The sequence below is a fragment of the Petromyzon marinus genome, chromosome 7, assembly GCF_048934315.1.
Source record: "Petromyzon marinus isolate PM22_M1 ecotype Great Lakes invasive population chromosome 7, UKy_Petmar_22M1.pri1.0, whole genome shotgun sequence".
Lineage (NCBI taxonomy): Eukaryota > Metazoa > Chordata > Hyperoartia > Petromyzontiformes > Petromyzontidae > Petromyzon > Petromyzon marinus.
The window spans coordinates 10428723-10454501 of NC_133673.1; the positions used below are offsets into that span (position 1 = coordinate 10428723).

The following is a 25779-nucleotide window of genomic DNA, read 5'->3' on the forward strand; positions in this document are numbered from 1 at the left end:
GTAGAGGAAGCTTTTTGGCTATGGGGGTAAGTGGCAATGTGCATGTCTCTGCTTGAAGGAATCGGCAGAAAAAGTTGAATCTGGAAAATGTGAATAATGCTCTCTGCCTTTACTGTGTGTGGGAAATGCACCTCCCATCAGGCGCACGCTGGCAATGATCTGCTTCAATACGAAAAGCAGTGCATTTTTTATTGGGATAAATCCTTATTGAGGACATCGCAGAATAAGTGTGCATTTATCATACAATGGTCACATTCAGCTTGTAATACTTTGTAATGGAGCGACCAAGACGCAGCCTGGAATGCATTTCTGGAATTAGCCTCCCAACGGCAACTTTGTCGGAAAGTCCACCAGGCGTACAACTTTACCTCCAGAACTTTATTGGCTGGAAGCTAAAGCATCTCTGGGCCTGGCAGCGTGCATTCAGACACGGGGAAAAAAACCCAGATCCCTCAGAAATGAGTAGGAAGAACGGTCCTTCGACATAGCAGCAAGGCTCAAGTCTATCAGCATTGCTGCAGAAAGCTGTCAAAAGAGACGGAGAAAGTGTCTTTTGCAGCGTTTATTTCCCGATTAGGGGAACTAACGATTTGCATTTGCAAGCTTCAGTCGTGAAGGTATGTACGGAGTGGGTGTTTTATCTAAGCTATGAATTCAACTTGATGCTTTGAGAATTTTGAGAATGTGTTGGTTTATGTTTGAATGTCTCCGAAGGTTTATAATAACAGATTGTGATATTTTGGCACTTACATTCTTTCGTTTGATAGTGTAGATTTAAACCTTTTTTACTTTACAGTACGGTTTTTTTTTATATATATACAGTGACGAACTGGAAATAACTTTCATACTTCTAATAGCTGGCTATATATGCCCGCAGTACTGTAATTGGATGCCAAAGACGTTTATCAACGTAAATCGATGCCTTTCAGCCTAAAACTTGCATAATTAGGTTGGTGTAAGTGTAGATTAACACAGCATATGACCGTTAAAGGAATTGTCTTGATCGCTCAGTTCTTTTGAGTATAAACCAGCTGTTTTCAAATCACTCAGCTTTTGCTGAGTCTGCCAGCAACTTGACTCTCTCCGCTAGTTACGGTGCTGTGAACATATCCTGGGGTATTTTTGTCCTGCAGTTTTACAGATTGCCATTCCACCGCAGTTCACGCACGTCTGTTTACCCACTGAGTGTTTCTTTTCAGAAATAAACTTGAGAAGGAAAGCAGGAGAAATATTTGAAGTATCTAAGGCACCACAACTGGTTTCATAGCAGAGATGGCTGCTGAGGACTATTTAAGAACCATGTAGGGATTTCATAAGTGCTTCTCATAATAATAAAATGAAATTAAACATTGCTTTTGAATTCCTAGAGAATTTAGGATGACTAGGATTTGTTTTCGTCCGATTATTTTTAGATTGTCACGGTTATTGTCTTCTGCTTTATTTGATCCATTTTTACCTTTGAACTGTGTTACAAAAAACAAATTCCACCACGGTCTCGAAAGAGCTCACATCAGCCATCAGAAAATCTAACAGAGAAGGCATCTCCTAAAGCAAGATGCACTAAATGTACCATTTTAAAATAAACCCACGTCAACTGTGTACAGTAGAACGTCGCATATCCGACCCGCTGAGGATTGAGGTATAGGCGAAAATGTGAAATGGTTGGATATGTGAACATCTACACAGCTACCCCATGCACAAATACTACACTCCAGTTAATTCGTCAGAGCTGATATGTGATTGTTGTATATCTGTGGCTACACTGTCGGCCTTGTAACAGCAGTGATCCCAAAATGACTACCTTTGCTTTAACATGTTTGTTGAGTTAAATGTGAGCGCAGCAGGGTTAAGCACATTCTAGTGTCTACCACCTTGGTATTAGGTCACCAAGGAAACTAAATTTGGCTTCCAACTAATAGGGTAATTGAACTATAAATATATAGATAATGATGTGCTAACGCACCGGTGTTAATTTCCTACTGCTTGAATATAACATCTAGTTGCTTCCCCTCCCCTTCGTTTGGCCGGAAATACAGACTTTCTGCTTTACAGCAGAAATTTACATTTCATCTGTCACATAATTTTCCCCACAGAGAGAGTGCCGCAGACCGTCATCTAAGCAAAGTCGCGTAGATAGAAAATAAAAATAAAATAAAAAACCCCCAGGACGTTTCGATCGCGAAACACGAAGACAGCTTGCGTTGCGATCGAAACGCCGTGGGGTTTTTTTAAACTTTCTTTTTATTTATATCTACGTGACTTTACCGAAAGAACCAAGAATATGAATTCCTGCAGTCACGAAAGTTTACAGTCAAAATTCAAGTGACAACTGCTTTTGATAATCGCCAGTGTGGTCTGTTGGCTAGTCGTGGAAGTACGCTGCAATTTTCACTTAACGGTTGTGACCATGGGCTTAGATCAACAGGATGTACTGCACACATGATTGAAAACCACGTACGTAGGTTGTAAAATGATCATGTCAATTATGTCACTCCAAAAATTATATATTTTTCAGAGAGGGAAGAAGTGATGAGTCTTAAACCAACGGTGTTGATGTGGATACATGGGCAACCCTTAGGTTTGGTAAACAACAAACATACCAACAAACATATGTATGAGGCACTAAGAAGGAAGATACCATCTCCTCGTGATTAAAACGCATATTTTGCCATCAAATTATTTACAACCACCTTCATTCAATGGATTTGCATAATTTAGGGTTGTGATTTGATTCAGGAATTTATTTATTTTTCATTGTGGTAAATGTAGCAACCTCTCCTGACCGAAGGTGTGACGTGGACCTGTTACATACAGCATATACAAATTGAAAAACATTGATTCTCACACACATAATTTAACGCTTGATTCGTATGCTTAAGCATCCATATAAAATCGACCAATCTACGCATTATTCACACCCTTATTTTTCACCCATAACATTAGAGTAATGTTATTTTTCTGATAACAAGACCCTCGTTACGCGCAGCACACAATGATACATCTGTAGTAAATCTTAACGATTGCCATGTTTCGGATTGGCAGGGTTAGGATTAGGCAAATCGTTTATCACGTTTTCATCACCCGGCAATGCGGTAATGAACCAGCTGAGCCGCAGCATTTCATGTGAGACGTGGCTTTGTGAAGAGCTGTCAGTGGGAATGTTGCTCCTTTGCGAGCTAATCACGCCTCGCCAAATCGAGTCCGAGGAACATGCCAGCTGTCACTACCAATCAACGTGTTTATAACATACAAGGTGCTCACCAGAGGTCATTTCCTGTCTATGATGTTCAAAGCAGCCCTTAATGCGATGCTATTTTGCCCGTAATTGGTCGCAGAGCCTTGATCACTTTTAAGGCGGAATATGATGTATTGCGAGCTCCGCTTGTTTGATCAGATGTCTCGATATTGATGGTTGTCTCTTGTTATTAATCGCGTGAGTGATGCGATTTGAAATCAATTATTAGAGCTATCTTGCCCAAAATTGAACGCGTAAATAAGCACTCCGTCGTTCCTAATTGGGATTTAGTTTAGTATTCCTCTGGCACGTTCCTGTATTTAATTTAGACTTTCCCATAATCTATCAATAGCCAGCATATACATTACCCAAATTATGACTTATATAGAGAAAATACAATTTTCAGTGTGGGTTCCATGGAGGACAACACAAATTTACAGCATGTATCTTTTTCAAATACAGTACCAGAGCAAATCTCCAGAGCAGCTGTGAAAAATTTGTATTTCCAACTTCTTCACGTATTGTCACTTGCACTTATTAAAAAAATGGTTCCGAGGTAAATATTTTACTTTTTTTAATGTAACATATGTAAGCATCAGTGTGTGTTGCAAGTAAACGTTGCGCGTAGACTAATTAATGCAAATGTTAACCTTAATCTCATTCATTATTATTGTATTAGGTGCACATTGTGCGAGGTATAGTGTATATAACAACATCACGTGATATGTTGACTCAGGCAGTATAGGCCAACACCTTTCAATACCATACCATATTCTCTTTACAAGGTGCAGCACTGTCGTATTTATTTGAACATATTAGGCTATGTTTTTCCTACCTTGATTCACCATTGTATTTTGATACTATCTTGGTAAACAATCACCTTCACAACCATCAATATTGCTTGTGTTATTATTGTAATCATACACACGTGTGATTCTGCGTAGTGCCAGTTTTGAAATGTACACGAAAGGGTGAATTGTCTGAAAGCTCCATATTTATTGTTTCTCTTTTAAATCTTGCATTCGACTCCCTGAATGTGTCACCTAAAAGCAAACGCAATTTATTACACTTTGAATCTACAGACTGTTTATTTGAAGAAGGAATTTAGAAAACTATTTTACCGTTTAAAAGTTAGAAATTTAAAAAACAATCTTGAATTTAAAGAAATCCTATAAAAAGGGGTTCCGTTATTTTTAATTCCCACTGTTTAGTGTTTATTGTGACAGCTGCGGATTTACGGTGTGAGTCAGCACTAAAAGTCGTCCGCCCAAATATTTCGCCTTAAACAGGAAGTTTTGAGAGGAACGCTAGGTATGGCCTTGTTGCTTTTGGCGAGATGGCAGGACGGAGTTCCGTTTCGGTTTGTAAAACCTAAATAAGGCCAAATGCGTGGGAACAGGATGTTTTCCATCAGCCCTGCTCAATTGATATTCGGAGGAAATGCTAAGCGAGTGCAGTAGAGAGAGAGAGAGAGAAAAAAGGTGAGTACAGTGAATACTCAACTTGAATTTGTTGCTCGTTTAAAGCACAATGAGAATTGATGCTTTCGGTATACATCGGTGTGCTTGTATTGACGTAGATGCAGCGTAGTGTGCGGCGTAGCAATAAGGTAATTGTCCTGCGTAAAGAGGAGGAAGGCTGTTTAAGTGGGCAGTAGCTAGACCTCAGGACTGCTCGGGTTGAGTCCTGTAAAAAGCTTGACACTTCAAGGACAACACCTTTCTCTGTGTATATAGTTTCAACAGTGGGTATCTTGGATGTATTCTTTTCGCATTGGGTTGTGTTATTTTACATGCTCAAAATCACACTCAATTTTCTTTTAGTTAGATAAAGTTGTATTTAATCATCATATCAACTAGTATTCTTATATACAATTTACATTGGCCGGAATGTGGCGTATTTCATACCAATCTTGTAAGCTCCGATTATTTTTCACACTTACAAAAAGGCTATTTCTATTAGCAGGGTTATTTCTCGGAATATACAAAGTGATATTCACTGGTAAACGCCGGTATTTTATAACCTAAGCTACACTTCATTAATTAAGAGTTTGTTGCAACTTCAAAGGGATTTTTGGAATTGTCTATTGGGTATGATTGGCTGCAGTGTGGTTTCCAGCTGGGGAAAGCTAAAATCATGCAAGGTTGCAGTACAAGTTGGGGGGTTTGTCATGGCAACTGCAATCACAAGTGTTGTCAGGGGTCTGATATGGTCAAACGTGGGTTTACATGCCTTTAAAAGGCGAGAGTGTCCAGATTACAGTACGGTATATAGCAATCGCAAGCTCATCTCCATAGCCATCAGTTAAGCTCCACTCCTAGCCACCCGGATAATTCGTTGCCAGGTACATTATCTACAACGACCTACGTGTCAGAGGGTATGTCAATCTGCATTCCATAGTTTGGCAAACAGAAAAGATACTGTGACAATTTTTGGTAAGAGAGACCATATTTTGGCAGTAACTTGGCCAAAATTGGCTCCGATGTAAAAATAAAAACCCACCCCAATAGATGGTCACAGGGCCTCTTTCATAGGTTTATCCAGGTCTTCAAGAGATTTTATGAGATTTAATAACTATTTTATAGGTTAGATCGTGCAATAAGTATACAGCCAATTGGTGTGTTGGACACCCTCCTTCCACCTGACACAGTCCAACAAATCCAGTTGTCATATAATCCTTATGCCGGTTCCCCGAGATACCAAATAATCCCAAATGGTCGAGGCAATTGAATATTTTATTTCTGGGACACTTTTTTCCAGGGGTGTAACTTAACTCCGCGACTGGGGTACCAATCAATCCGAAATCGGTGCCACACTCCGCGATGTCGAAACGCAGCGAGGGCGATTGCGCTGAAACCCTGAACGTAGTGGAGCATCGTGTACAGCTCGTCGAGATGAGTCCATTGCCGCGTCGCCGACCATCAACAGACTAAAAATGACTGCATCGCGGACATCATGCGAGAGCCGGGGCACTACTATGGTACCCCGGGGTACTGCCATGAGGTTCATATGAACAAAACATGCCAGTCGATTTTGTTTTCAGCAAAGCAATACGCTGAAAGGCAACCGGTGCATAATTGTGACTATTAATATACGTTGCGTTTGAAATTACACCCAGTATCATAAGGCGATCACCAGGGTGGTGCTCAGCAAATGATTGCATATCCTGACCCCAGACCTGAGCCAAGCAGGGTGAACGGAAGTTAACGTGTACGTGATAATGTTACATCATCATCATCATTATCCATTTCTGTCGTGATTCGTTCGTAAGTTGTCATCCGCCATAATTCTATTGTGTTGTCGCCGTTGTTAATGATACGAGAAGATTTCGGTGCCCTTACAGGCCCGCATCTCTTAGGTCCTGCGGAGAATTTGGGGGCCTTCGGGCTTCAATTCGAACCTATGAATGATAATTAGTACAATCTACTCTAAGTAAGAAATGAATGTACATTAACGTGAAGGCTTTATTTATTTATTTTAAAAAAACAACTTATTAACCATTCTTAATGCAATAACATGTCACAAAACAGTTCCCAAGTGCAAGAGTGCTAAGTCTACAGGACTGAACATGACATTTTTACCAAAATTGACGCAAATTTTTTTTTTAAATACATATTCCAAATAATTTGTTCTCACCTTGTCTTCTTCCTTCCTCTGCTTAAGTGGCTTGACCTCTCGAAAATAAAACCCACCGACTCATTGCACCGCAGAAACATCGCTGTTCAGACGTGTTGTGAGTTGGGTCGTGAATGAAGTGTCTGTCTTTCCTCATACCATCGACGTAGTCAACGTGCATGGCAAAACGAACTGTCGTAAACCTAAATGTAATGTTTCCTAAAGTTTCAATGAAACATTTTTACTGACATTAAAAAATACATAAAATCAATAGTTCCATGATTATCACTGTGCAAAATAATTTCAGCATAAGTACTGTTCATTCGCGTACATGCAAATGTTACGCGCTCAAAAAAATGGGCTTTTAAACAAAAATCCGGACAGCCAGAGACAAACTCGCACTTGCTCCATTATAGTATTGATGATGACGATGATTCGAGGAGTGTTTATACAGCCTGTGGAGGAGGCTCGTGAAGGATGTCGCTACTGGGCAGTTGGAGGCAGTCGCCCTCCAGCAGAGGAGCGACGCTCACAACAACGAGTGAAGCGCCGGGCAGATAAAATGCAGCAAAGTGGCACAGTGGGGGGGGGGGGGGGGTACAGCTGGTGGTGCATCTATCGGTCATTTCAGTCAGCTGACCCATAGTACCTGCTGGGTCTGTCCCGAGACCTCCTGCCAGCAGCGAGCCTTTGACACTTCACGTGGCGGCCTCAAAGTGCACCTAGCCTGGCACAGGCGCTGTGGTGAAGCCATCGTCACTTAGTGGCGTATGGCGGGGTGTTGGTTTATATAATGAGGCAATCTGCCAGCTAGGTGAAACGGAAGTTCAAGTAATTAATTATATTACAATTATCAATTATGTGACGGTGCATGAGTGTGCTGTGAAATATCCCAATGTTCAAGGATATTCGTAATTTCAGAAGTAGGTTCATATGCACATTGGTGTTATCGGAAGCCGTGTGACTAATGTAGCAGGTTTGACTTCACGTTACATGTATTTCCTAACAATCCGTTCTCCGAGCCGTGCTCAGGCTGTAGCTGTCGGCTCGGTTGAAGTTACACGGGTGTTTCTCTCCATCATATTTGGCTCGGGAATACTTTAGTCTTGAGTCAATAATGATGAACATTGCATAATGCTTGGACATTGTCAAAGTCAACCACATACCCCTCCTCCTCCTGCCTGCCATGTACCGACGTTTGTTTGGCCATTTTTACCGTTTCTTTGATTGTTCCTTGAACCGGGTGTTATTCATCTTACGTCCTGCACGACCAATATACTGTAACACTTATGCGGACTATTTACCAACACCCCCCCACACACACACACAAAAGCTTACAAAGTGTAAAAGAAAGCTTAAGCAAGAACGAGCCGCTTATTAAATACTGGAGGAGATTACAAATCGGAAGGATTTATTACAGCGTGCTTAAGTAATGCCCAATACTCCTCTTATGTAGAATTACTCGATCGTTCTGTAAAGTTGTGGCTGAGGTTGCTTTATTCCCAAGAGGATAAGGAAATGTGTGACTCATCAGGTCCATTCTTTGTAACTGGATGTTGTGGAAAATCGACAGTTAGTCATCAGCACAGCATTGCTCAGATAAGCAGCATAAATACCACCTCATTTGACGTTTCCCCCTCCTGCTAATTCATCAGTGATTAATGGGACAGGCGCATTTCATGTTCGGTCCTATTGTATTTCTTTTCAATGGGAGGTTGTATTATTTGAGTGTGTAAATCACTTAACGGTTCAATGCAAATTGTTTTATTTTAAACTTGTAGTCTTCACGTCTGCTCGCCAACTCGGGTGTTTTGTCCTGGTGCCACTGTGATGAGTGTAATTGTATTAAATGTGCAGTGCCACCAGAGTTTAAGTATACATCGTCGTGATATCGATACTACAATTTCCACTCCTTGGTATTGTTCTGTTATGAGGCAGGTTGTAATTCATCTCATGATTGTTAAATTGCTGAAGTCTTGCATGCAAATTCATGTGCAAAAGCAGCAAAATGGGACCTCTTTGCCAGTAAATGTGCCTTTGCTGCTGTCCATCACCATACATTTATATGTCCCTTATCTAATTTATGTAAGAATACAATGGATTAATATTCTTTGGGTCTTTCGGTAAAGTCACGTAGATAGAACAATAAAATAATAATCCGATTGCCTGCGTTGCGATCGAAACGTGATATTTTTTGTTATTTTGTATTCACTTTATTTTCATTTGTATAGTTTTATTGTTCTATCTACGTGATTCATATTCTTGGGTCTTTCGGTAAAGTCACGTGACAAAGAATATGAATTCCTGCAGTCACGAAAGCTTGAAGTTAATACAATGGATTGTTTAAGGTGTATTGAATGTTATATAACCCGTATGAGACTATGTATGGAGCATGTTCACCTCAAAGTTGAAAACAAATATTATGAACCCAACTTTGCGTGCAATTTTTAAATGGGTAAGTTGTGCCAAATGCCAAATTGTGTGCACATTGCAGTGCAATTTCACGTAGTAAGTTGTCACTCGAGAGAAAATAAAACCCATTCGCCCCTCGATTTAGAAGCTAATCTCTGGACAGTAAAAGCATTTGTTTGATCATAAACTAGCGTTATTCCTTTTACCATTTTTTGACACATCGCAGACATCACACGGTAAAAGTTAAAATGAAGGGGATTTCAGTGAAAACATTCGAAGGCTTTGTAACGTCTGAAACGAGTCCTAGGGGGCATTGTACTGTATGGCTTTTCCCCTTGATCCACCGCGCACTGAAGAATTACAGGCCACTCGCGGGCCCCGTTGTATAAACAGGGCAGCAGTGCCGCCAGTCGAGACTCGTGCGTCTTTTTCTCCCGTCGTTTTCCTCTGCTTTGCTTTGCGTGTCGAGGCCACGGTCAGGCTTGTGCGGTGGCGGTGCGGGTTGGTCGGGTGCAGCTGCTGCTCCCTCCTCTCCCCACCCCAAAGTTGGCCCAACCCAACGTTTTGCCCTTGGTCTTTATTTATTTATTTCACAGTTTCCAAAATAAACGTGCGAGGCAGCGTCATTGGGAACCACGTGCCCGGCCAACCCGGCCCAGAGCTTGCGTGCCAGGGACCTTTAGAAATTACACGACCACACTCTCTCTCTCCGTCTGCCCTCCGCTGATCAATGTGCGTTCATATTTGGCGGCATGATCATTCTGGGGAGACATTGTAGAATGATGTTACGACCTTTACTTTATTGATGCTGTTTACAATTTACAGGACAACATTGGGGCTATGCAGTTATCTTGAACATTTGTCTGAATAATAAAATGGATAAGGTGTAGCCCCTACAATTGCTTGCTCACACCACTGCTGCTAGAAAGACCTCCGCTAGAAGAGGCTCTTAGAGAGTGTTTTGGCCTACTCTTCCACGCTGGCTTCACATCTTGGAATAGGTGGGAGTACCCACACTTTACCTTATCATGCTGTGGTGCACGCATTTATGCTGCTGGATGGACAGAGGCGAGACATTTAAGAAGCCTGCCCAAGTGTTTTGACTGTCGTGCTGATCAATCAAACGAACTGGCGGAATTATCTTGGGTTGCAAGTCCAGTGTGCTGTGTCCAATACACAACAGTTGCATCCCGTGCCTGCATCTCTGTCCACGTTCATCTGCCAATAGCTCACGCGTGACCCCTACCGGCCATACGAACAAAACGTGGGGATCATTCTTGATTTGAAGCTCTCGTGACTGCAGGAATCCATACTCTTTGGTTCTTTCGGTAAAGTCGTTCCGGGCGCAACACAAGCGTCCGTCGCTTGCGTTGCGCCCGGAACGTCGTGATTTATTTCATTTTATACCCACGTGACTTTACCGAAAGAACCAAAGAGTGTGGGGGATCATTCTTACAGGGTGGTCCAGATGTCCTGTGACCCCATTTCATTTAAAGCTCTAAAACGTAATATGTTTTAAGTAGGCTTTATTTAAAATGTAAAGGAGAAACACGTTAGGGGTCAATTAATTGGGGGGGGGGGGGGGTGGTCACAAGGCATCTGGACCACCCTGGACTTTGGAACAAATTAATCTGAGATGATTTTCATTGGCAGCGGTGCACAAGCACAATTAACAAAACAATTAAGCGAATCTGGCAACAATACTCTCTTAAAAATATAAAAAATATATAGTAGGTGATGTTTCAGGCAAAGGCCCTTATACTTGACATCGCTGATATTCTACACAGCACAACAATTCCACTCTGTAGACTTGTACAGCATGAATAATTCAATCCTATCATGTGCAATTCATTGGTTGTTCATAATAATAATTAATGAGTGTGCATTGTATGCAACTCATTTAATTTCGAAGAGTTTTGCTGCTGGTGGAAATAGTTTATTTGTGCTTCATAAGCGATGCGCTTCATTGACCTGGCGCAACCGCTGTAATCTCCGATTTTAAACGGTTTGTTTGCCTTTCTAAATGGAGCCTAAATCCACATTCGTTGCGATTTATTATTGCTGATGTGAGGATGCTATGGAAATCAGTTTTGCTCATTGCGCACCTGTTATTTTTGCCACGTTTTATTCATGTGACGGATTCACAAAGCGTGTTTTTCTTCGAACATTATCGAGCTGCATTCTGTAATATCCTCTTAGGTATTTCTTCACTTGGGGAAAAGGGCGGTGGCGCAGTGGTTAGCATGCTTCACTTTGAACCGGGGGAGACAAGTTGGATGCCCATTCACGGTTCACATCAGTGGCGAGCGATATCTAAATCGGTCCCGTGTTCCCTCCTCAACCTACACCGACCAACATTGACCAGCCTGATGAAGTCTAGTCAAATAAGCCCCATGTCTGACATGGCACGAGGAGGCTCACCTTTAAGTAGTGGAATTGTAAGAAATTGTTTACGATTTGATTCCTTCCGCTGGAAATTGAGCGCGTTAAAATATTCAATTGACGTGCAAGTATTTACTCGTGTCGCATTTTGTATTTCTTATGTTTTTTAAATTCTTCTGTCTGTTGCAGGTTGAAAACATTGACGCTTGTCTGAGCTTCTTGGCATCCAAAGGAGTGAATATACAGGGTCTGTCTTCCGAAGGTAAACGTGCACACGAAATATATAATTCGCACACAGTGCCAGGGCATAAAATGTGATGACCAGTGAAGGTTTCCACAGTTTGAATATGTGTGCGCTACTTCATAAAGAATTCAGGAAGTGTTTAATCCAGAACGCCAATCGTTTTTTTAATGTCTAGCTGAGTGATTAAAACACATTGGAAAGAATTTAAGCACTTTAACGTGAAGTACTGTACATACATTGCGTTTTTTTTGCCCATACTGTAAATGGTGTGTCTCTCTATTTAGCCACATACACAAAATTACGTGTCTCAGTGGGGACAAAGGCCTTCTCCTTTTGAGGAATTCACACATTTACAGAACAACACCAGGCTCAATGAGCAGTAAGCTTAGATTTACGGATGAGTGAAATCGAAAATTACATATTATTTACGAAGAGTACATTTTTTAAAAAATATAAACAAATACCTTTAAAACCCATTATTTTAAGGGAACAATAATTTTTCTCCACTCTAACTCATTGGCATGATGAAAATGTTTCTGAGTTTGATTCCCGGCCAAGGCAAACTCACATCAGTGGCGAGTGACATCCGAATTGGATCTGGTCCCCCACCTTTCACCAATCCCCACTGGCCAGCATGGTCAAGTATATTAAATCAACTCCCATGACCGACATGGTATAAGTAGGTCTTCATCCATCAGTGGACTGAAATGGGCCTGAATATGTTCCAACTTGCAAACAATCGGTACATGGATTCTAGATTTGAAGCTTTCGTGACTGCAAGGATCCATACTCTTTGGTTCTATTCGGTAAAGTCACGTAGGTAAAAAATAAAATAACAAAAATCACGACGTTTCCTCCCACACAGCTTAAAGGACGCGACCTGGGCTTGGCTGTTTTCACTCCAACGCTGTCCTCATGACAGCACGGTCCCTTTACCTGATGAAGGTCACTTGTGTTGTGGCCGAAACGTCGGGATTTTTGTTATTTTATTTTTTTACCTACGTGACTTTTACCGAATAGAACCAAAGAGTATAATCGGTACATGGGCCGAACAACTATCACGAAATGTGACGTGTACTCTTCATCATTACTGCAGCGCGTAACACTGGGTGTTCACCATTACTGCGTGCATCAGCGAGCTATTTATATTAAGTGTAGCTGCAACAGCGCAACTTTAAAGCGTACTGTATTTCCACTGTAAGCCATGACTAAAGCATGTCTGCTCCCAGGCAGCGCGTGGCTCTCGTCCTGTGCGTGAATGGATCGGTGTGGTGTGTGCGGTATCGTATGCCTGCAACGGGATCCTTTAAGCTACCGCTTCATCGACCTTGGATGCTCTCAAGGTTTTTCCCATGGTGCCCTTCAGACAATGAAATAAATGCTGCACTGAGTAAGGGGAGAGTGGACGGAAGGCTTGTTGCAGCTAATGGACCGTGAATAGGTTGCGGAGTGAGAAACCGCGAGAGAGAGAGAGAGGGCTCAGCCATACAAGACTGCCTTATTAAGTGTTAAATTAATAAATAATGTGCGGTGCTATGGCTTGCTTATCCCACGCTGGCAGAAGGTCTCTACCAGAAGGAGGTCTGGATGGTATTTGGCCTACTCTTCCACGCTGGACAGACATCTTGGCAGCGGTGGCAGTACCCACACTTTACCCCCTACCACACGTTGTGGCCTGTCGACCAACTTTGAGTGCTCGTTGGATAGAGGCCAGGGGGGATTTAAGAAACTTGACCCCATTGTTCCAACTGCCTCGCGCTGGAGGTGCATCTGGCGACCTGTAGATTGTAGGTCGAGCGTGTGCCTACCGTAACGCCATGGCAGCATCCCTCTGATTAGTGTACATTCAATGCATAAAACGCGTGAGTATAATTTTAATAGCCTACATATAATGTTCATTATTGATGGAGCGAAAGACGCACGTGTGCAGTTGGGGTCGACGTTAAGGATGCAATTAAACGCCTGGCTACCAATACCAATTGGCGGCGTGACATTTTAGCGCACCAACAAAAGTGGCTGCCTGCTGTTCATGCCCGTTAAGTGGTGCAAGTGTCTTTTAAAAATGTTTGTGTGCCAAGGCGTACTGCAGCAGTGTCTGGGTACCTCAGCATGCACTCTGAAAGTGAATACTAATGTGAAATAAGAATGCCAGAGTAAATTTGAGCAAATCCTTACTTAATGCGCAGAGCTGGAATGAACAAAAACCCGCTTGCAAGGGAAAGCGACACACGCCCAGGTGCAGGCTGTAATTGTAACGGCACTTTAATCAACTAGTTGTCCAAATGAATGCACTTGACTTTGTTGTGGTGTTGAGATAGCTGTTTGTTCCGCGAGATCCTGCTGCTGTCAGCTGATGGCTGCGGCACGTAAAGGGAGCATGTTAAAAAGTTACACAGATGAGATGGTTTCTGACATTTCCCACCCTCCCCAAAAAATAATAATAGATCAACCATCGGATACATCCAGCATGCCCGGACAGGCTTTGTTAATCCAAAATAAGTCACCAATCGGGGTCGTTGGGTCGTGAACTATTAAGTCGTTAAATTGACACGCACAGGAGTGTGAGAAATGAAACCTGCAAAGGAACTGCAGATTGCAACAAAATGGTTTCTATATTTTAAGTCAAATGCTTCGTAAGAAATATTGCTTCCACAAATAAGCGGGAATCAGAAGTCCGGGTGATTCATTTATAGATACCCGAATGATATCTTCTCAGTTGAACGTTGTAAGTAAATCAGAACAGCTATGTTGGACAAGTGTATTGGGAGAGTGTTAAACGGTTTAACGAGTGTATTTCGATCAGTAGTAGACATGTTTGAATAAAAATGTTGTTTTTCTGCACAATATTTTCTCTTTCGATTTAAAGCTTTCGTGACTGCAAGGATTCATCTTCTTTGGTTCTTTCGGTAAAGTCGCGTAGAATGAAAAATAATAATAATAAAATAACACAATAAAATTCTCACGACGTTTCGGCCACTTGTGAAGAAGGCCACTTGTGTTGTGGCCGAAACGTCGTGAGTAATTTTATTGTGTTATTTTATTAATTTATTATTTTATTCTCATTCTACGTTACTTTACCGAAAGAACCAAAGAAGAATATTGTCTCTCTTATTTTAATGGGGTATGTATAAGTGGATCGCCATGTATATGATATTAGACAACGAAATGGATGAGGGCGGGGATGTTGGGGGGGGGGACCTTCAATGAGAGCGCTGCTCTCTTTTAAGGGCAGCAACCGCAGCTTCAGCCATAATGAGCCCAGGAATGCTCGGGGTTGTGCTGGATTAACCCTTTCTCATTCCGAGACGTCTGCAAGTCGCAGGGTGGGTGGGTGTCCCGTTCACCGCTGAATCTTGGAACGCACAAGTAGCTCGGCGGTCATTTTATTTGGGGAGGCGTAGCGCCGTTGTTCTTCAAGAAATTGTACTCACCGCAGAGATCTGTAGCGACACGACCGCACTCTAGGATAGCTGGCGCCAAACTGTGCCGCACGCCCTCCCGCGTGGCGTTCTTCTGATTTCGTTCCGATGACGACGTGTACAACACAAGCAAAGGAATGCACTGCCTTGGTTATCATTACATTCACCACTGCCCATGCCTTTTTCTATATCTAGACACGTTTTTTTTTAAACAATCGCTTGCATCAAGTAAAGTACGTAAAGAGCAGCCTCCGGTTACTTTTTTAGCCAGTTGACAATCGACTAGGTGTGAAAACAATCGCGTGCAGGTGATGTTAAGATGAATGTGATATCACTCAGCCTTGAGTTTATATCTTCAGCAGTGACATTCCTGGACTAAGCTCCAGAAGCAGATATATTTTTTTGTTATATTTTAGCCGATTGTATCTACAATTGCGTTGTATTTTTGTTCACGCTTCTTGAAACGAATGAACGTGCTGTTGTTGTGCAATGTAAGATACAGCTCAGGAAGAGAATTCCTCCAGATATTGACGTCACAGTGTCCCTTGTTGACCTGCCACCTTCCTTTTGAAGAAAGCCAGCTCTCCCCCAGGGTATAAATGGTACAACCAACTCATTATTTTCTTGAAAGTGTTTACGGAAATTTCTCTCCGAAAGAGTTTTATTATTTTACGAGAGCCATTTTTTGAAGGATAGATTTTGTGTTGGTCTCCCCCGTTCATCAATCAAGTTGATTTTATATAATAAAAATAAAATCTAAAAGCAAATTAAGTAAACAAAAAAACACCCACCTCCTTTCCAAATTTACACTGACTATTCTTTACATTTTAACTGTTTTTCCTAGACTGGCTTCCTTCTTTTGTAAATTATAAAGGTGCAGTGAGCAGGTGGTACTGAGGTTAGCTGCACCAGACTACTATAAATAATACCTAGACTTAGCATAAAAAGCAAATATAAATTGTTTTTGGGCAGCTCATTTGTCACACTGTGCTTTTAAAGTGAGCACAGCAGAATGAAGCCATTTAACAAAAAGGATAATGCTAGATATGACCTGCAGTGTTAACTCATAAGCAATAGATTGTAACGCAACTAATGAATGAATGCACAACAAGTATGCATGAAAGCTTAGAGGTTTCCTGATTGTAGTAACAAGAAAAGTTATTCTGATAGTGATTGGTAAAAAAACTTTAGGCTGTATCTTTTTCCTAGATGTTGTATTAAGGGAATGTTTCAGCAAGTGCTTGATGTAATATGTGCTTTATAAAGAGATGGCGCCTTGAAGTAGATGGACAAGGATTGATGGGGTTTGAGGCTATCAGCTTAAGGAGCTGGGAGTCATTTCCAAAAGTGTGCATGGCTCTCGTCAGTGATTGAGGATGAGCTTAGTTGAGATCCTGATGAGAAATGTTCTTTTTTGAAAAAAAAAAAGATTCTGTCCATCCAGCAGCAGTATTCATGGTTACTGCACAGTAGATCGGCAGGCCACGTGTGGTGGGGTAAAATGTGGGTACTCCAACCTATTCCGAGACGTCTGTCTGGCCGGCTTGGAAGAGTAGGCCACACATCTTTCAGAGGAGCTCTCCAGAGCTCCCACTTAGGGAAGGCAGTGGTGTGAGCAGGAAATTGCAAGGCTACATCTTTATTTGTTTTACCTTTAGATAAAGGCTAGTGAGTGTAATTTTTAAACATTAACTTGGAATTGTAATCACGTGCATTTCCCAGCAGTTTGTTAATCATTGTTACTGCCAGGGGCTCACGTTGGTTTAAAAAAAAAGATGAAAAAAAATCTCTTTTTTTTTCGAGGAAAAATAAACAAAAATGGTTATGCCACAATTACCTTTTCTTATAATTGACAATTATTTTTATTTCACCAAATGGCGATAATCATTTGTTAATATATGTAAATGTATTCATACTTACACAATTGTGCTTGCTTCATGCATGGATGTGTGTTGATGTGCATCATCATTACCATGGTCAGCCATGGTCAATCGACTGTTGGATGAAGACCTTCCCCAGTTGATGCCACCTCTCACAGTCCTTCAATCTAACAATCCACGTAGCCCTTGCACGCGAGCCGATTTCATTGCTTCGTCTCCTCTTGGCTGGGCACGTTTCATCCCGTGGCTACCACACTGTCATTATGCTGTTGTGCATTGATGTGTTAGAGCGTATTATTTCATTTACGAACAATGGCTAAAATATTTACATTTTGTGTGGATTGGTGAAATGGGTGTAGTTAGGCCAGTTTTAGATGCAGTGAGGGAAAATAGTATTTGATCCCCTGCTGATTTTGTACGTTCGCCCATTGACAAAGAAATGATCAGTCTATAAATTTAATGGTAGGTTTATTTGAACAGTGAGAGACAGAATAGCAACAAAAAATCCAGAAAAACGCATTTCAAAAATGTTATAAATTGATTTGCATTTTAATGAGGGAAATAAGTATTTGACCCCCTCTCAATCAGAAAGATTTCTGGCTCCCAGGTGTCTTTTATACAGGTAACGAGCTTAGATTAGGAGTACACTCTTAAAGGGAGTGCTCCTAATCTCAGCTTGTTACCTGTATAAAAGACACCTGTCCACAGAAGTTTGCCAATGAACATCTGAATGATTCAGAGGACAACTGGGTGAAAGTGTTGTGGTCAGATGAGACCAAAATGGAGCTCTTTGGCATCAACTCAACTCGCCGTGTTTGGAGGAGGAGGAATGCTGCCTGTGACCCCAAGAACACCATCTCCACCATCAAACATGGAGGTGGAAACATTATGCTTTGGGGGTGTTTTTCTGCTAAGGGGACAGGACAACTTCACCGCATCAAAGGGACGATGGACGGGGCTATGTACCGTCAAATCTTGGGTGAGAACCTCCTTCCCTCGGCCATGGCATTCAAGATGGATCGTGGATGGGTATTCCAGCATGACAATGACCCAAAACACACGGCCAAGGCAACAAAGGAGTGGCTCAAGAAGAAGCACATTAAAGTCCTGGAGTGGCCTAGCCAGTCTCCAGACCTCAATCCCATAGAAATTCTGTGGAGGGAGCTGAAGGTTCGAGTTGCCAAACGTCAGCCTTGAAACCTTAATGACTTGGAGAAGTTCTGCAAAGAGGAGTGGGACAAAATCCCTCCTGAGATGTGTGCCAACCTGGTGGCCAACTACAAGAAACGTCTGACCTCTGTGATTGCCAACAACGGTTTTGCCACCAAGTACTAAGTCATGTTTTGCAGAGGGGTCAAATACTTATTTCCCTCATTAAAATGCAAATCAATTTCTAACATTTTTGACATGCGTTTTTCTAGATTTTGTTGTTGTTGTTATTCTGTCCCTCACTGTTCAAATAAACCTACCATTAAAATTATAGACTGATCATTTCTTTGTCAGTGGGCAAACGTACAAAATCAGCAGGGGATCAAATACTTTTTTCCCTCACTGTATCACTTTCCACTGATGTTAGCCATGGTCAGGAATCTAACTTGGTTCGCCAGGTTCATAGTGCGGTGCACTAATCGCTGCACTTGTGCGCGCTACCATTATTTTCAGTATGTTTTAAACCATTAAATTATATACCTCTGAATGTCTGAGTGTATCCCTCTAATAGAGGCCCTTCTATCACCAATTGTTTAAGAAAGCAATCGCAGGGGCTGTACCTTTATTTTTATCTTCATGAAACATAACGATGGAGCCTTGCCTTGACCGATTATCAGGACAAAAGGGGCTCTTTATTGACTTGATGAAAAAAAGGATACAAAAATATGACAATAATAGTTATGATCACGTTCAATTATATTCTACCCTGGCACTATTGTCATGCTTTTCTTTCCATCCCGCATGTTTGGACAGAAATCCGGAATGGAAATCTGAAGGCCATCTTAGGTCTCTTCTTCAGCCTGTCCCGGTACAAGCAGCAGCAGCAACAGGCCCAGAAACAACAACAACAGCAACATCAACAGCAGCAGCAACAGCAGCAGCAGCACCAGGCGGCTCAACAAAAACCACAACAAGACATGCAGTCCAGGTGAGAGAGTCATTGGCATGTAAGGGCTGCATAATGTCAAACCTTGCCTACAAACGTAGCACTCGTCATTGGGATTGTGTTTTGTCCTCTTGGACTGTTTATTTTATAATTTCCCATTGATGCATTATCATTCTCCCCTTATTTTGTGTTGAGACAACATTGTGCACATATGTATGTATTGTTATATATATAGATTTGTCACGGCACAAATGTTGATATATATATCAGTGGCATCGTGGAGGTATTATTAGGACAACATTTGTGCATTCTGCAGCCAAATACAATATTTGGAAACTTTAAATTACCTTCTTTTTAAGTTCGATTAAAATGACCTGCTCTTTATTTTTTGTCTGAGCTAACGTTGAGTTATAATTCCCATCTCACCTCCTGGCAATATTCACAGAAATACAATCTCAAAGCTCCAGAGTCACTGATATCACTCATAGCCAACCCAGCAGAGTAATTGGATCGTTGAGATTACAGGCAAAGAGAGATCAGGGGCAGGGCAGAGCAGAGCATCTGCTGCAAGGATAACCTGTCCCCAGGTGCACATACCCTGCACCACCTCCTGTGTGTCACTGCTTGAGGTGCCTCTCCGCAAGGTTAAATGTTGTTGAGTTTTTCAAAAAGTTTGCGGAAAAAATCATTTTAAAGTTGGACAACTGTAAGTTTAAAACTCGTGTAATCGATTTGACGCTGCCTTTGTCATCGGTCATTGAAGTGAAAGAATGTCCTCACTGCGGTGCTTGCTGGAATTTCTTTTTGCACGGAGAGAGCTGCCCCGGTGATGTGCACATCAATAACTTGTCCCTACCTCAGCGGCATATGACTGCCACGGGGATTTGTCATTGCCTAGAGAAAGCAGGTGCCTCCAGTTAACTGTCTACAGCTGCATGCATTCATACATATCTTTGCACGCGTTCTTTTTTCCCATTTGTTATGCATTTATTCGATGTTATTTTCCAGTAAAATGTATTAAAGTGCGATTATTTCACGAGCCTGCTACGTGAACATCTTAGCTTTCTCAATTATGTGTCATGATAAACGCAGGATGCTATTTCTGTCGGAAATTGTTCAATTGTGCTGTTGCTGCAATTTCCAACCCACAGTTTATGCCAGTTCACCCGTCTTCATCTCGATGACATTATGACGAAAAAAGGCATCAGGGGTTGCAAACTGACAGCAAGTGTAATCATCATTTGAAAGATTGCTAATGTACCAGAGGCTCTCGATGGGCGATCTTGTTGTGAGCTCCGTTGCAATGAGTGCGGTATCCAGTAGCATGCAGACACTGGGAGGATTTGTTACAACGTTGATTAAATTCTGCTATAAATAGTAGGTTTTAGGTGAGCCACACGAAGAGGACTCTGTCTTCCCCTTTCTTGCACACGTGTGAACTGTGGAAAGGGTTAGCAACCCCTGTCTTGCGCGCATCTGAAGTATGAACGTGTGTGAGCTGTTTCCGTTGCCTTTGCTCTCTTGAGGTGCATGAGATGCTGACTACACAGTCGGTTTTTGGTGCTGAGTGCTGTGGATTGTTTTCTGTCTCATCTGCCCTCACCATCTGCCCCTGTTTGTCTCTCTCTCTCTCTTGGTTGTCTCTCCCCTCTCCCCGCAATGCAGTGCGCCAGGCAGGCACTCTGCTGTGGCCAAACATGCAGGGGCGACAGCCAGTCAGAAAAAGTCCTCTCGGTTAGCACCTGTGCTCTCTCCCTTTCCTCTCCTGTCCACCTTGCTTGTGCCACCTTGCCTCTCGTAAAGCATGCCAAAGCTTCAGTTGCTTCTTTCAGGCTGCACTGAACTCAGCTGCCAGTGTTTCGGCTTCTGCTGGAGTAGCGGAAGGAAGAACACGTTTAAAAAAAACGAAAAAAATAGAGCAATAATATCACTAAATGTTCATGCTATTTACATGGCCATCAATAAAACTTCCCCTGTCCTTGAACATTTTCTGAAATTCCCGGTAAAAATGTACAGTAAATTTCAACCAAGTAAAACAATGGCTGTTGTGAATTGCATGTTAAATGCAGCATTTAAATAGTACATATAAATAACTGCTTAACCTTCTGCATGTTTACTTAAAATGCAAGGCATGAGAATCACCTATAAGCTGTTGAATGGTTAATGCTTAATCCGAGCATGCGTCATGGTTAAACCAAAGGTCATGGCAAGCAGTGCTGTGGTGGAAGTCATTGCATAGGAAACTTCGAACATTTGCATGCTCCAATAGTACTATACCTTTTGAAACATTTGGAAATTAGAAAAACTAAAACTGTGAATTTTAATTTGTGATTGGAATTTATAATTATGAATGGCTGGAGCAGACAGGGTGACACATGCAGATCTACTTTGGCTTTTCCAACAACATGATGCACATTACCATCGTGTAAACGTGGAACTGTTTTCCTGGTGCTGTGAGCATGAACATACTTAATGCACCATGGAGTGATTAGCTGGTAAGTGAACACTTAATTGCGTTATTGAGAATATGGCCAAGCTGGGGCATGTCTTCTGTAGTTTGAGTTAATCATGCACCTTTGCATGCAGCTAAGGCTTGCACGATTATCGAGCAATATGTAGACAGGGAGCTTGTGGGTATTCTGAAAATCCTTCTAGCAACACGCAAAGTGTTTGAGAATGTTGAATGCTATAAGCATGCATTGCCTGCTTTTTGCATGTGAAAAAAAATATACTGTTTACTCACTAAAATAATTATATGAATGTGCCTACATTTTTGTCTTTGTTATTATAATGTTTATGAGTATTGGACCACCTTGATCAACGCTTACAGTATGTATTGAATTGTACTGTATGTTGCCATCGTAAACACTGAATTCATTCACATACAATTTGAGATGGTAAAAAAACACTGGTTCATGTTTTTTCTATGATGTATTACATTGGTAAGTTAGGTCAAAGGTTTACCATTCGCAAAAATGTAGAAGGAATTCTTAAATATACTCAAAACATTTTTAACATTCTTGCTCCGGTGAATACATTTGACTTTCTTTGTGTTGTGTGTGCGTGTGTGCATGTTTGCATATGGGTAAAATCTGAGTAATGTTTTTATTTTCACGAACATTACGATTAAAATTATATTGTATTGCATTTAATAACGAAGGTATTAAAGAGACCTGTCAATTGATCAGTTAAAGCTAATGCTTGCGTAAAGGGGGCCTCTCTCGCTAGAGGGGGCTCAAGAGAGCCCCCGAGAGAGTATACGGCCTACCCTACCCTTCCACACAGGGTGATGAACAAATTACCCATTAGCAAGGGTGATGAACGATCACGGTGATCCATGTGAACGTTTTTTTGTTGCTGTGTTGAGTGTCTGGGTCCTGCAGTTGGATTTTGGCATAGCTGTACTCTGCAAACCTTCAATGCAGCCACGTGGTGGTAGCAAAATCAGATTATTCTAATCCTGTTTGTGGGTATAACACTGCTCAGACCTCGGGCTTAGGGACCTCTTAACTGTTAGAGTGGCTAAAAGAGGAAACAATGTGATTGGATTCTTACAAGCAGTAAATCTTAGAGGCCTGAGGGTCATTTCCTTGATCCTATGATCTATATAGGTCTTGTTTTATTGGATTTGTTGAATACAATTTATTGAGTGACAGAAAATCTTTTTATTTCACACGCCAAAATAATTGTTTCATTGTTTTTTCCCCCCATTTGTTGGACTGCATGCATCCATTAAACTCTAAAAATTGCAGAATTACGTGTTTCAATAGGATTTGCAATTCATCGTGTTTTTAAGTATTTCTTTAAAAAAATATTGTAAATAAGCATTTTCCTTCAATCAGTGAGACACTCTAAAGTCATGCCTGTCTCCGAGCTCGATATACAATGTATATATATATTTATGATACTCCTGATCAGAGATTTAGTCCCAGCACTTTATCCAACTTTGAGTGTCTGGCCTGCACCGTACTTGACCCCAGAGCTTGTTAGGAAAATGAACTGGTCCGCTAACCTTTTTAGCGAGTACTTATGATAATAAAGCTGAGAATTTCTTTTCAAATCAATCAACAGTGGGAGGACGGGTCGTTGTTAGTGTCCACGCTGAAAATATCATGTTGGGAAAAGGCTTTTGCGCAAAACGAATTGTATGCCACGCCAGAGCGATGAACTGTCGATGGAGCAGGAAGCTCCATCATTAGAAAATCCCCAATGAAGCAGTTATCTTAGATTGGATAGGGGAAGTCTCAGCTATTAACCCTTAACCTGGCTTTGTCAACCCAATAAAAAAACATCCCTAATGACGCTATCGTTGATTAATTTGAAGCTAATAGCCATTGGGAAAGTATGTCGTTAATAATTTTAATATCTTTTTGCAGATTTGTTTCTAATATTTTATTTTACTCATGCTTCACGACGGTGGTTCGAGCCAAAATAAAATTTTCCATTTTTTAAGTAGTCCATAACTATGGTAATTGATTCTGTAATTTACATGTAAATATGACAATTCTATCTTATTTAAATGTATTTGGTCTGCTTCAAATTGTGAACTAGAGGGGGGGGGGGGGGGGGACACTACTGCAAGGGTGTTGAATGCATGCCATCTCCCAAACCAGAACCCATGGTCTGTCAAGAAATATGCGTGGTCAGATTCAACAAAAGCACTGAAAAGACAGCGATTAACTCATTTGTATTCTGGATTGACGGAGGTCCCACATTAATAGCAGATACTCCATTTGAAGGAGTGTTTCTCTTCTTCCCATTTTAATATTAATTCGTGAGTTGGACTGAAGCTATTAAATGCGTTGTTCATTTTTCACTTGTCCATTCCGGGGGCCTGACCCCCAGATCATAGAATTGCTGTGCCAGCACACTGACATGGTATGTGTGACCCCTAGGGCTCCTTAAGGATTTGGGTTACATCATATATAGATTATAAGCCTTACAAAATGAGTATAACATAACTATTATGACTGAAATAAAATAACATAAATCGACTAAAACTTGAACACTGATTATGCATGCCTAAGTGCATATATGGAATAATAATAATAATAAAGAATGTAACATATACAATAGTTACATTCAACATATGATCCTTATCCTTGACACTATGAGCCATCACTCCTATTATCCGTTGGAGCTTTTGGGTTATATTATCTGTACGCTTAATCCTATTATCTGTGATTATCCGCTTAATTTTTCTCAGAAAAGTGGTGTCAATTTACGTATGACAGCGCAGATAATAAGATCCGTGATGCTCGCCCCCTTCACATCACCGCGACGGATAAGAGGAGTTCTACTTCACCGTTTTGAAGGAAACATGTTTACAAGTGTCACTATGCCGATACAAAATTGCTTCCAACAACCCTTACTGTAGTAATGTGCTTGAACGAAACCCAAGGTAAAACTACAATTATCTGTTACTATCAATATCATTTTCCCTATGACCTGATTGTCAACGTGCGTTAAACAAGTCGTCACCTAGTACGTGCCAGTTGAGCTTTCTGGTCGAGAGCAGTTCTCCATTGGTGCCTGCAGGTTGGCTAATAATGAATGCTACACACCCAAGCACTCTCACCTTCTCAAGGGCAATTTCCCCTGTCTGCAGAAACATTGGCCTGCCTTGATTACAACCAGTGTCTCAGTCTCTAAAAACATTGCATCGATGGTTGATCGTGTAGGCGTCGTGTACGAGTGAAGTTCATGTGTGCTACAAAAATGTACGTATAGATGTCATATGTACGTCTGTGCACACGTCTCTTTTTAATTGTGTATGTATCGTCTTTGCCTTTGATTAAAGCACTAGAATGTACCCAATATTGTCAAATCTTAGGAAAGCTAAGCAGATCGGAGCCTGGATGGGCGATCATCATGAATATCAGGTATTATAGGTTGCGAGGCTACATGGTCGGCAGCAGAGGGTAGTGCAGCAAAATCCTTTGTTGCACTGTACTTATTCAGTATATATATGCTCCTTTCTTTTGGAAAAGTGTACTGACAGGTGTGGCGAAGTATGGTTAAATAACCCCCACAATCTGCACGGTGTTGGGAGACCTAATCCAGCTGTGGATTTATACGAAGATTTGTATACGTACATCACGTGTGTATAGCAATATTGAAAATTTTCTAAAATGTATTTGTATGAAACAAATTCGTTTGGTACTTTATTTTTGTAATGCCTGATGTAATGTTTGTTACCATAGTTACAGTTAACTGCGATCAAATTTTCTTCCCAAATTGTTTATCCTGTAACAGAAAACAGGATGTTATAAACTATGGTGTCAGTGGAGACGCAAGGCATAAGCAAACTTGTAAGCAAAAGTCTTAAGTAGCTCAGGGTCCCCCGAATCCATGGATGCAGAAAATATCAGCTCAAATTCAGATCTTAACGAACATACATAGTCGATCAACATAGTATTCATTTATCTCATTTCTGTCTTGCATGGAGCTCTCTTCTTTCACTTGGCTGTTCTAAATGTACACGTGATAAGCCACTT

The 25779-nt window shown here is 41.3% G+C and overlaps 1 protein-coding gene across 20 annotated transcripts in view; it reads left to right on the forward strand.

Annotated features, from left to right (window-relative positions):
• LOC116939958 (neuron navigator 2) overlaps positions 1 to 25779 on the forward strand; it is a 271136-nt gene that overhangs the window by 137339 nt on the left and 108018 nt on the right. For 19 of the 20 annotated variants that reach the window (XM_076065371.1, XM_076065356.1, XM_076065361.1 and 16 more), the window contains exons 4-6: positions 11834 to 11906; positions 19150 to 19324; positions 20948 to 21016. In XM_076065371.1, the coding sequence (XP_075921486.1) occupies positions 11834 to 11906; positions 19150 to 19324; positions 20948 to 21016 (317 nt within the window). The remainder of the gene's footprint in view (positions 1 to 11833; positions 11907 to 19149; positions 19325 to 20947; positions 21017 to 25779) is intronic. The other variant, XM_076065367.1, reaches the window with a different exon arrangement.